Below are 13,407 nucleotides of genomic sequence, written 5' to 3'. Positions count from 1 at the left end.
CCCAGGGATCATCATTAATAACTAACAGCCATTACCCAGGGATCATCATGAGTAACTAACAGCCATTACCCAGGGATCATCATGAGTAACTAACAGCCATTACCCAGGGATCATCATGAGTAACTAACAGCCATTACCAGGGATCATCATGAATAACTAACAGTCATTACCCAGGGATCATCATGAATAACTAACAGCCATTACCCAGGGATCATCATGAATAACTAACAGCCATTACCCAGGGATCATCATGAGTAACTAACAGCCATTACCCGGGGATCATCATGAATAACTAACAGCCATTACCCAGGGATCATCATGAATAACTAACAGCCATTACCCAGGGATCGTCATGAATAACTAACAGCCATTACCCAGGGATCATCATGAGTAACTAACAGCCATTACCCAGGGATCGTCCCTATTTATGATATTTTCAGGAGATGGGCAGGGACTCTGCTGTCCTAGCTTCAGGGGGAAGCTTGTCCCACCATTGGGTTGCCATGGCAGAGAAGAGCTTGGACTGGGCTTAGAGGGAGCTGCCCTCCTGTTGGGGTGGGAGGGCCAAGAGACCAGAGGTGGCAGAACAGAGTGCTCGGCTTGGGGGATGTAGGGTTTGAGCAGAGCCTGAAGGTAGGGAGGGGCAGTTCCTCTTGCTGCTCCGTAGGATGCAAGCTCGAACTGGAAGCCAGCGGAGTGTGAGGAGGAGCGGGGTGACATAGGAGAACTTGGCAAGGTTGAAAATCAGGCGGGCTGCAGCGTTCTGGATACGTTTCAGGGGTTTCATGGCACAAGCGGGGAGCCCAGCCAACAGCGAGTTCCTGTAATCCAGACGGGAGAGGACAAGTGCCTGGATTACTACCTGGCCTCTTCCTGTGTGAGGTAGGGTCATACTCTACGGATGTTGTAGAGCATGAACCTGCAGGAGCGAGTCACTGCCGTTTGCAGAGAACGAGAGGGTGTTGTCAAAGGGTCACGTCAACGTTATTTGCACTCTGGGAGGGGTGACACCGTGGAGTTGTCAACCGAGATGGAGAGGTCTTTGAACCGGGAGGAAGAGCAGCTCTGACTTCTCGAGGTTGAATTTGAGGTGGTGGGCCGACATCCAAGTTTCCAGGCACGCAGTGATACATGTCTTCATCTGGGTGTCAGAAGGGGGGAAGGAGAAAAGCAGTTGAGTTTCATCCTCATAGCAGTGATAGGAGAGACCATGTGAGGATATGAGTACAAAAAAAAACAAAAAAAGTATGAATGTATGTACTTGTAAGTCGCTCTGGATAAGAGCGTCTGCTAAATGACTTAAATGTAAATGTAAATGATATGACAGAGCTGAGTGACTCGGTGTATAGAGAGAAGAGGAGAGGGACTAGAACCAAGCCCTGGGGGACACCAGTAGCGAGAGTACGTAGTGCAGACACAGATCCTCTCAACGTCACCTGGTATGTGCGGCCTGTCAGGTAGGATTCAAGAGTGTTTCAGTCTGAGACACCCAGCCCTGAGAGGATGGAGAGTAGGATCTGATAGAGCCTGAGACGCCCAGCCCTGAGAGGAGGGAGATGAGGATCTGATAGAGCCTGAGACGCCCAGCCCTGAGAGGATGGAGAGGAGGATCTGATAGAGCCTGAGACACCCAGCCCTGAGAAGGTGGAAAAGAGTTTCCTAGGGTTAGAGGTAAAAGCTTGACATTTTGAATGGTAGAAAGTGGCTTTAGCAGCAGATACAGAGGAAGATAAGGTAGAGAGGAGGGAGTGAAAGGATGATAGGTCCTCCGGAAGTTTAGATTGTCTCCATTTTCGTTCAGCTGCCCGCAGCCCTGTTCTGTAAGCTCGCAATGAGTCACTCGGTCACGGAGCAGGGATGGGAGGGCCAAGCTGGCCAGGAGGAAAGGGGACAGTGCCAGTCATAGGATGTAGAAAGGAAGGAGACTAGGGTTTGAAGAGGCAGAATCGGGAGACAGGAGGGAGAAGGATTTAGCAGAAGACGAGAGAGTAGTGGGAGAGAGAAAGAGCGAAGTTTGCGACAGTGCCTGACCATCTGGGTAGGGGCTGAGTGGCCAATCAACTACCGGCAATCAACAAAATCAACCAATCAACTACCGGCAATCAACAAAATCAACCAATCAACTACCGCCAATCAACAGAATCAACCAATAAACTACCGGTAATCAACAGAATCAACCAATCAACTACCGGTAATCAACAGAATCAACCAATCAACTACCGGCAATCAACAGAATCAACCAATCAACTACCGGCAATCAACAGAATCAACCAATCAACTACCGCCAATCAACAGAATCAACCAATCAACTACCGCCAATCAACAAAATCAACCAATCAACTACCGCCAATCAACAGAATCAACCAATCAACTACCGGCAATCAACAGAATCAACCAATCAACTACCGGCAATCAACAAAATCAACCAATCAACTACCGGTAATCAACAGAATCAACCAATCAACTACCCGGTAATCAACAGAATCAACCAATCAACTACCCGGTAATCAACAGAATCAACCAATCAACTACCGGCAATCAACAAAATCAACCAATCAACTACCGGCAATCAACAAAATCAACCAATCAACTACCGGCAATCAACAGAATCAACCAATCAACTACCCGGTAATCGACAAAATCAACCAATCAACTACCGGTAATCAACAAAATCAACCAATCAACTACCGGTAATCAACGGAATCAACCAATCAACTACCGGTAATCAACAGAATCAACCAATCAACTACCGGCAATCAACAGAATCAACCAATCAACTACCGGCAATCAACAGAATCAACCAATCAACTACCGGCAATCAACAGAATCAACCAATCAACTACCGGCAATCGACAGAATCAACCAATCAACTACCGGCAATCGACAGAATCAACCAATCAACTACCGGCAATCGACAGAATCAACCAATCAACTACCGGCAATCAACAGAATCAACCAATCAACTACCGGCAATCAACAAAATCAACCAATCAACTACCGGTAATCAACAAAATCAACCAATCAACTACCGGTAATCAACAGAATCAACCAATCAACTACCGGCAATCAACAAAATCAACCAATCAACTACCGGCAATCAACAAAATCAACCAATCAACTACCGGCAATCAACAAAATCAACCAATCAACTACCGGCAATCGACAGAATCAACCAATCAACTACCCGGTAATCGACAAAATCAACCAATCAACTACCCGGTAATCGACAAAATCAACCAATCAACTACCCGGTAATCGACAAAATCAACCAATCAATTACCGGCAATCAACAGAATCAACCAATCAACTACCGGCAATCAACAGAATCAACCAATCAATTACCGGCAATCAACAGAATCAACCAATAAACTACCGGCAATCAACAGAATCAACCAATCAACTACCGGCAATCAACAGAATCAACCAATCAACTACCGGCAATCGACAGAATCAACCAATCAACTACCGGCAATCAACAGAATCAACCAATCAACTACCGGCAATCAACAGAATCAACCAATCAACTACCGGCAATCAACAGAATCAACCAATCAACTACCGGCAATCAACAGAATCAACCAATCAACTACCGGCAATCAACAGAATCAACCAATCAACAGAATCCAAATGTACAGTTTTATGTTGAGGGGTCTAGTACGGAGCAAAAAGGCTTTTCGGTGAAAGCATAAGATTCTATTATCTGATGATAGCACAACAGTAAACAAAGAGAGTAGCAGTAATTCAACACTGCAAGCACGACACAAAACGCAGAAATAAAATATAAATCACGAAATTGACGAAATTCTTTGACGAAAATCTTTTGTTGGCACTCCAATATGTCCCATAAACATCACAAATGGTCCTTTTGTTCGATTAATTCCGTCGATATATATCCAAAATGTCCATTTGGACCGTTTCATCCAGAAAAACACAGCTTCCAACTTTCGCCAAGTCACTACAAAATATATCAAAAGTTACACGTAAACTTTACCAAAACATTTCAAACTCCTTTTGTAATACAACGTTAGGTATTTTTAAACGTTAATAAATTGATCAAATTGAAGACGGGATGATCTGTGTTCAATACAAAAAGAAAACAAACTGACGCAACTTTTTTCGTAACGTGACTCTCTCCAATAATTTACTTCATGTGACCCTCATTTACGATAGCCCTACTTCTTCACTACACAAAGGAATAACCTCAACCGATTTCCAAGGACTGGTGACATCCAGTGGAAGCGGTAGGAACTGCAAGCAAGTCCATTAGAAATCTGGTGTCTCTAAGAAAACACATTGAAAAGACAGTGACATCAAATAAATACAAATTCTGAATGGTTTGTCCTCAGGGTTTTGCCTGCTACATAAGTTCTGTTATTCTCACAGACATGTGAAACTTCAGAGTGTTTTCTATCCAAATCTACTAATGATATGCATATCTTATATTCTGGGGATGAGTAGCAAGCAGTTGAATTTTGGCATGCTATTTTTCCGAAAGTGAAAATGCTGCCCCCTGCCCTCAAGAAGTTAACCAAATACTCTGTTTGTCTTTGGCAGGAGATATACCAGACTCTCACTCTGACAGAGGGAAGAGTCCTTCAGAGGAACCAGACTCAGAGACGCCCAAACCAGCGAGACGACACCACTGCTCCCAGTGTAATAAGAGTTTTAAGTGGTTATGGAAGCTGAAAGAGCATGACGGAACACACACAGGAGAAAAGCATTACCACTGCTCTCAGTGTGGAAAGGATTTTACCAACTTAGGGAACCTAAAAAAACATACAAAATTACACACAGGAGAGAAGCCTTTCCAATGCTCCCAGTGTGGGAAGGGTTTTACACGGTTAGGGAACCTTAAGGATCACATAAGAGTACACACAGGAGAGAAGCCTTTCCAATGCTCCCAGTGTGGAAGTGGTTTTACTCAGTTAGGGAACCTGAAAAGGCATGAAAGAATGCACACAGGAGAGAGAACTTTCCAATGTTCCCAGTGTGGAAAGAGTTTTACACGGTTATGGAGCCTGAAAGAACATAACATAGTACACACAGGAGAGAAGCCTTTCCAATGCTCCCAGTGTGGAAATAGTTTTACACAGTTAGGGAGCTTGAAAGCTCATGAAAGGACACACACAGGGGAGACATCTTACCATTGCTCTCTGTGTGGAAAGAATTTTACCAAGTTAAAGAACCTAAAAAAACATATAAAATTACACAAAGGAGAGAAACCTTTCCAATGCACCCAATGTGGAAAGGATTTTACACGGTTAGAGAACCTGAAGGATCATAAAAGAATACACACAGGAGAGAAGCCGTTCCAATGTTCCCAATGTGGAAAGAGTTTTACACGGTTAGGGAACCTGAAGGACCATCAAATAATGCACACAGGAGAGAAGCCTTTCCAATGTTCCCAGTGTGGAAGTGGTTTTACCCAGTTAGGGAACCTGAAAAGGCATGAGAGAATACATACAGGAGAGAAGTCTTTCCAATGTTCCCAGTGTGGAAAGAGTTTTGCACAATTAGGGAGCCTGAAAGAACATAAAATAGTACACACAGGAGAGAAGCCTTTCCAATGCTCCCAGTGTGGAAAGGGTTTTACCCTGTTAGGGAACCTGAAAAAGCATGAGAGAATACACACAGGAGAGAAACCTTTCCAATGTTCCCAGTGTGGAAATAGTTTTAAAAGCTTAGGGAGCATGAAGGAGCATGAAAGAGCACATACAGGGGAGACATCTTACCATTGCTCTCTGTGTGGAAAAGATTTTACAAAGTTAGGGAACCTAAAAAAACATATAAAATTACACACAGGAGAGAAGCCTTTCCAATGCTCCCAGTGTGGGAAGGGTTTTACACGGTTAGGGAACCTGAAGGACCATCAAAGAGTACACACAGGAGAGAAGCCTTTCCAATGCACCCAGTGTGGAACGGGTTTTACCCAGATAGGGAACCTGAAAAGGCATGAGAGAACCCACACAGTCTTAACAATGACCCCAGGAGTTGGAAACGGTTCGAAGAACAGAACAAAAAAACGCAAACAATGTGTTTTATTGAGGAACAGAAACCGAACCGGGAAAGAAAGTGATCTCTACTGTTCTGGAACAGAAGCATTATTTTAAAAACTATGGTAACCGGTTAATAACGTTCTTTTAAAGTAACTGTCCTGTGAAAATCTAACTTTTTAAAGTTAATCCTCTCTTAACCTCTTAAATCATATCCAAATAATGTTGTTGACACTTCCGATTCTCGTATTTGAGACCAAAGCATAAATTACAGAAGAAAGAAAAACATATCAAACCTCTTTGAAAAATGACTCTTTCCTCATAGAACATGTCATCTCCCTGAGGAGGATGAACTGGCCAATCAGCGGTCTTGAGGAGAATGAGCTGGCCAATCAACGGTCTACTCAAGGGTATTTTTAATGACCGGATATACGCCCACACCATTCTATTAGGAAGGCGTTCTTAATGTTTTGTACACTCTGTGTGCCTCAATGTATTGTTACACCATGTAGGAGCAGTATAGACCTAGTCTGTTCATTATATACATCTACATGATGTATTATTACACCATGTAGGAGCAGTATAGACCTAGTCTGTTCATTATATACATCTACATGATGTATTGTTACACCATGTTGGAGCAGTATAGACCTAGTCTGTTCATTATATACATCTACATGATGTATTGTTACACCATGTAGGAGCAGTATAGACCTAGTCTGTTCATTATATACATCTACATGATGTATTGTTACACCATGTAGGAGCAGTATAGACCTAGTCTGTTCATTATATACATCTACATGATGTATTGTTACACCATGTAGGAGCAGTATAGACCTAGTCTGTTCATTATATATTTGTTAATACTATCTGTTTGTTTGACTGAATCAATATTATTATTATTATTTTTGTTATTATTAATTATATATAAAATTAATAAGACATTGCCTAAAATGCAGATGTATAGGAGACGTTTGTTTTAAATCATTAAAAATCTGCACTAATCAACAGTTGCTTCTCTTTTATATGTCTCAATATAATATTGTTAATGAATTAAATTAATGAAAAATAAACTTTTTTTGTCAACTTCCGGGTCAGAGGCGTCAGTCAAACCACACTCACACATTTTTTTTCTGAGGTCTTGGCTGATTTCTTTAGATTTTCCCATGATGTCAAGCAGAGAGGCACTGAGTTTGAAGGTAGGCCCTGAAATACATCCACAGGTACACCTCCAATTGACTCAAATGATGTCAATTTTCCTATCAGAAGCTTCTAAAGCCATGACGTTATTTTCTGGAATTTCCCAAGCTGTTTAAAGGCACAGTCAACGTAGTGTATGTAATCTTCTGACCCACTGGAATTGTGATACAGTGAATTATAAGTGAAATAATCTGTCTGTAAACAATTGTTGGAAAAATTGCTTGTGTCATGCACAAAGTAGATGTCCTAACCGACTTGCCAAAACTATAGTTTGTTAACAAGAAATGTGTGGAGTGGTTGAAAAACAAGTTTTAATGACTCCAACCTAAGTGTCTGTAAACTTCCGACTTCAACTGTACATGTAGACTTAGGAATAAGGTTTATGAAATCAATAACTTGCTAACATCAGATAGCATTCATATGCTGGCCACCTCTGAAACTCACCTAGATATTTCCTTTTATACAGCAGGAGCAATACAGGGATAGAACATCTACAGAAAAGTTTAAAGAGGATCTCACATTAAATACTGTTGACGTGATATGACTAGAGGTTAATCTGTTTAGAGAGGATCTCACATTAAATACTGTTGAAGTGTTGTGGTTGCAAGTTCACCTGTCTCATATAAAGCCTCTTTTGGGGGACTGCTATAGGCCATCAAGTGTTCACCTGTCTCATATAAAGCCTCTTTAGGGGTGCTGCTATAGGCCACCAAGTGTTCACCTGTCTCATATAAAGCCTCTTTTGGGGTGCTGCTATAGGCCACCAAGTGTTCACCTGTCTCATATAAAGCCTCTTTAGGGGTGCTGCTATAGGCCATCAAGTGTTTCACCTGTCTCATATAAAGCCTCTTTAGGGGTGCTGCTATAGGCCACCAAGTGATCACCTGCCCCATATAAAGCCTCTTTAGGGGTGCTGCTATAGGCCACCAAGTGATCGCCTGTCTCATATAAAGCCTCTTTAGGGGTGCTGCTATAGGCCACCAAGTGTTCACCTGTCTCATATAAAGCCTCTTTTGGGGGGCTGCTATAGGCCACCAAGTGTTCACCTGTCTCATATAAAGCCTCTTTAGGGGTGCTGCTATAGGCCACCAAGTGATCACCTGCCCCATATAAAGCCTCTTTAGGGGTGCTGCTATAGGCCACCAAGTGATCACCTGTCTCATATAAAGCCTCTTTAGGGGTGCTGCTATAGGCCACCAAGTGTTTCACCTGTCTCATATAAAGCCTCTTTAGGGGGACTGCTATAGGCCACCAAGTGTTTCACCTGTCTCATATAAAGCCTCTTTAGGGGTGCTGCTATAGACCACCAAGTGTTTCACCTGTCTCATATAAAGCCTCTTTTGGGGGACTGCTATAGGCCACCAAGTGTTTCACCTGTCTCATATAAAGCCTCTTTAGGGGTGCTGCTATAGGCCACCAAGTGTTTCACCTGTCTCATATAAAGCCTCTTTAGGGGTGCTGCTATAGGCCACCAAGTGTTTCACCTGTCTCATATAAAGCCTCTTTAGGGGTGCTGCTATAGGCCACCAAGTGTTCACCTGTCTCATATAAAGCCTCTTTTGGGGGACTGCTATAGGCCACCAAGTGTTTCACCTGTCTCATATAAAGCCTCTTTAGGGGTGCTGCTATAGACCACCAAGTGTTTCACCTGTCTCATATAAAGCCTCTTTTGGGGGACTGCTATAGGCCACCAAGTGTTTCACCTGTCTCATATAAAGCCTCTTTAGGGGTGCTGCTATAGACCACCAAGTGTTTCACCTGTCTCATATAAAGCCTCTTTTGGGGGACTGCTATAGGCCACCAAGTGTTTCACCTGTCTCATATAAAGCCTCTTTAGGGGTGCTGCTATAGGCCACCAAGTGTTCACCTGTCTCATATAAAGCCTCTTTTGGGGTGCTGCTATAGGCCACCAAGTGATCACCTGTCTCATATAAAGCCTCTTTTGGGGTGCTGCTATAGGCCACCAAGTGATCACCTGTCTCATATAAAGCCTCTTTTGGGGTGCTGCTATAGGCCACCAAGTGTTCACCTGCCTCATATAAAGACTCTTTAGGGGGACTGCTATAGGCCACCAAGTGTTCACCTGTCTCATATAAAGACTCTTTAGGGGTGCTGCTATAGGCCACCAAGTGATCACCTGTCTCATATAAAGCCTCTTTAGGGGTGCTGCTATAGGCCACCAAGTGTTCACCTGCCTCATATAAAGCCTCTTTTGGGGGACTGCTATAGGCCACCAAGTGTTCACCTGTCTCATATAAAGCCTCTTTTGGGGTGCTGCTATAGGCCACCAAGTGTTCACCTGCCTCATATAAAGCCTCTTTTGGGGTGCTGCTATAGGCCACCAAGTGATCACCTGTCTCATATAAAGCCTCTTTTGGGGGACTGCTATAGGCCACCAAGTGATCACCTGTCTCATATAAAGCCTCTTTTGGGGTGCTGCTATAGGCCACCAAGTGATCACCTGTCTCATATAAAGCCTCTTTTGGGGTGCTGCTATAGGCCACCAAGTGCTAACAAGTCAGTATTTGGATAATACAGCTCTGGAAAAATTGTGAGACCACTGCAAAATTATCAGTTTCTCTGGTTTTACTATTCATAGGTTTGTGTTTTTGGGTAAAATTAACATTTTTGTTTTATTCTATAAACTACTGACAACATTTCGCCCCCATGTTCCAAATATAAATATTGTCATTTAGAGCGTTTATTTGTAGAAAATGACAACTGGTCAAAATAACAACAAAGATGCAGTGTTGTCAGACCTCGAATAATAAAACAGAAAATAAGTTCCTCATTTTTAAACGAGACAAATACTCATGTTTTAACTTAGGAAGAGTTCAGAAATCAGTATTTGGTGAAACAACCCTGATTTTCAATCACAGCTTTCATGCGTCTTTCATGCGTCTCTCCGCCAGTCTTTCACATTGATGTTGGGTGACTTTATGTCACTCCCGTGGCACAAACATTCAAGCAACCCCAGCTTTGTTTGATGACTTGTGACCATCCATCTTCATCTTGATCACATTCCAGAGGTTTTCAATGGTCTGGAGATTGGGCTGGCCATGACAGGGTTCAGGTCTGGAGACTGGGCTGGCCATGACAGGGTCTTGATCTGGAGACTGGGATGGCCATGACAGGGTCTTGATCTGGAGACTGGGCTGGCCATGACAGGGTTCAGGTCTGGAGACTGGGCTGGCCATGACAGGGTCTTGATCTGGAGACTGGGCTGGCCATGACAGGGTCTTGATCTGGAGACTGGGCTGGCCATGACAGGGTCTTGGTCTGGAGACTGGGCTGGCCATGACAGGGTCTTGGTCTGGAGACTGGGCTGGCCATGACAGGGTCTTGATCTGGAGACTGGGCTGGCCATGACAGGGTTCAGGCCTGGAGATTGGGCTGGCCATGACAGGGTCTTGGTCTGGAGACTGGGCTGGCCATGACAGGGTCTTGGTCTGGAGATTGGGCTGGCCATGACAGGGTCTTGATCTGGAGACTGGGCTGGCCATGACAGGGTCTTGATCTGGAGACTGGGCTGGCCATGACAGGGTCTTGGTCTGGAGACTGGGCTGGCCATGACAGGGTCTTGGTCTGGAGATTGGGCTGGCCATGACAGGGTCTTGATCTGGAGACTGGGCTGGCCATGACAGGGTCTTGATCTGGAGACTGGGCTGGCCATGACAGGGTATTGGTCTGGAGACTGGGCAAGCCATGACGGGGTTCAGGTCTGGAGACTGGGCTGGCCATGACAGGGTCTTGATCTGGAGACTGGGCTGGCCATGACAGGGTCTTGGTCTGGAGACTGGGCTGGCCATGACAGGGTCTTGGTCTGGAGACTGGGCTAGCCATGACAGGGTCTTGTTCTGGAGACTGGGCTGGCCATGACAGGGTCTTGGTCTGGAGACTGGGCTAGCCATGACAGGGTCTTGATCTGGAGACTGGGCTGGCCATGACAGGGTCTTGATCTGGAGATTGGGCTGGCCATGACAGGGTCTTGATCTGGAGACTGGGCAAGCCATGACAGGGTCTTGATCTGGAGACTGGGCTGGCCATGACGGGGTTCAGGTCTGGAGATTGGGCTGGCCATGACGGGGTTCAGGTCTGGAGATTGGGCAAGCCATGACAGGGTCTTGATCTGGAGATTGGGCTGGCCATGACAGGGTCTTGATCTGGAGATTGGGCTGGCCATGACAGGGTCTTGATCTGGAGATTGGGCTGGCCATGACAGGGTCTTGATCTGGAGATTGGGCTGGCCATGACAGGGTCTTGATCTGGAGACTGGGCTGGCCATGACAGGGTCTTGATCTGGAGACTGGGCTGGCCATGACAGGGTATTGATCTGGAGACTGGGCTAGCCATGACGGGGTTCAGGTCTGGAGATTGGGCTGGCCATGACAGGGTCTTGATCTGGAGACTGGGCTGGCCATGACAGGGTCTTGATCTGGAGATTGGGCTGGCCATGACAGGGTATTGATCTGGAGACTGGGCTGGCCATGACGGGGTATTGATCTGGAGACTGGGCTAGCCATGACTGGGTCTTGATCTGGAGATTGGGCTGGCCATGACAGGGTCTTGATCTGGAGATTGGGCTGGCCATGACGGGGTTCAGGTCTGGAGACTGGGCTGGCCATGACGGGGTTCAGGTCTGGAGACTGGGCTGGCCATGACGGGGTTCAGGTCTGGAGACTGGGCTGGCCATGACGGGGTTCAGGTCTGGAGACTGGGCTGGCCATGACGGGGTTCAGGTCTGGAGATTGGGCTGGCCATGACAGGGTATTGATCTGGAGACTGGGCTGGCCATGACGGGGTATTGATCTGGAGACTGGGCTAGCCATGACTGGGTCTTGATCTGGAGATTGGGCTGGCCATGACAGGGTCTTGATCTGGAGATTGGGCTGGCCATGACAGGGTCTTGATCTGGAGATTGGGCTGGCCATGACGGGGTTCAGGTCTGGAGACTGGGCTGGCCATGACGGGGTTCAGGTCTGGAGACTGGGCTGGCCATGACAGGGTCTTGATCTGGAGACTGGGCTGGCCATGACGGGGTTCAGGTCTGGAGACTGGGCTGGCCATGACGGGGTCTTGATCTGGAGACTGGGCTAGCCATGACAGGGTCTTTATCTGGAGACTGGGCTGGCCATGACGGGGTTCAGGTCTGGAGATTGGGCTGGCCATGACAGGGTCTTGATCTGGAGATTGGGCTGGCCATGACAGGGTCTTGATCTGGAGATTGGGCTGGCCATGACAGGGTATTGATCTGGAGACTGGGCAGGCCATGACGGGGTTCAGGTCTGGAGACTGGGCTGGCCATGACGGGGTATTGATCTGGAGACTGGGCTGGCCATGACGGGGTCTTGATCTGGAGACTGGGCTGGCCATGACAGGGTCTTGGTCTGGAGATTGGGCTGGCCATGACAGGGTCTTGATCTGGAGACTGGGCTGGCCATGACGGGGTCTTGATCTGGAGACTGGGCAGGCCATGACGGGGTTCAGGTCTGGAGACTGGGCTGGCCATGACAGGGTATTGATCTGGAGACTGGGCTGGCCATGACAGGGTATTGATCTGGACACTGGTCTGGCCATGACAGGGTCTTGATCTGGAGACTGGGCTGGCCATGACAGGGTTCAGGTCTGGAGATTGGGCTAGCCATGACGGGGTCTTGATCTGGAGACTGGGCTGGCCATGACGGGGTATTGATCTGGAGACTGGGCTGGCCATGACAGGGTTCAGGTCTGGAGACTGGGCTGGCCATGACAGGGTATTGATCTGGAGACTGGGCTGGCCATGACAGGGTCTTGATCTGGAGACTGGGCTGGCCATGACAGGGTCTTGATCTGGAGATTGGGCTGGTCATGACAGGGTCTTGATCTGGAGATTGGGCTGGCCATGACAGGGTCTTGATCTGGAGACTGGGCTGGCCATGACAGGGTATTGATCTGGAGACTGGGCTGGCCATGACAGGGTATTGATCTGGAGACTGGGCTGGCCATGACAGGGTATTGATCTGGAGACTGGGCTGGCCATGACAGGGTCTTGATCTGGACACCGGAATGGCCATGACAGGGTCTTGATCTGGAGACTGGGCTGGCCATGACAGGGTCTTGATCTGGAGATTGGGCTGGCCATGACAGGGTCTTGATCTGGAGACTGGGCAGGCCATGACGGGGTCTTGATCTGGAGGCTGGGCTGGCCATGACGGGGTTCAGGTCTGGAGAT

At 46.6% G+C, this 13,407-nt stretch overlaps 1 protein-coding gene across 1 annotated transcript in view; it reads left to right on the top strand.

Moving 5' to 3' along the window:
• Positions 1 to 7,012, top strand: part of LOC129839832 (gastrula zinc finger protein XlCGF57.1-like) — a 31,105-nt gene extending 24,093 nt beyond the window's left edge. Inside the window, exon 2 of the mRNA XM_055907501.1 lies at positions 4,555 to 7,012. Within this exon, the coding sequence (XP_055763476.1) occupies positions 4,555 to 6,110 (1,556 nt within the window). The 3' untranslated portion in view covers positions 6,111 to 7,012. The remainder of the gene's footprint in view (positions 1 to 4,554) is intronic.
• Positions 7,013 to 13,407: the final 6,395 nt, after the last annotated feature.

The sequence above is a fragment of the Salvelinus fontinalis genome, chromosome 40, assembly GCF_029448725.1.
Source record: "Salvelinus fontinalis isolate EN_2023a chromosome 40, ASM2944872v1, whole genome shotgun sequence".
Taxonomy (NCBI): Eukaryota; Metazoa; Chordata; class Actinopteri; order Salmoniformes; family Salmonidae; genus Salvelinus; species Salvelinus fontinalis.
Note: the sequence above shows the minus strand (reverse complement) of the source record. Positions and strands in the feature narration are given on the sequence as shown.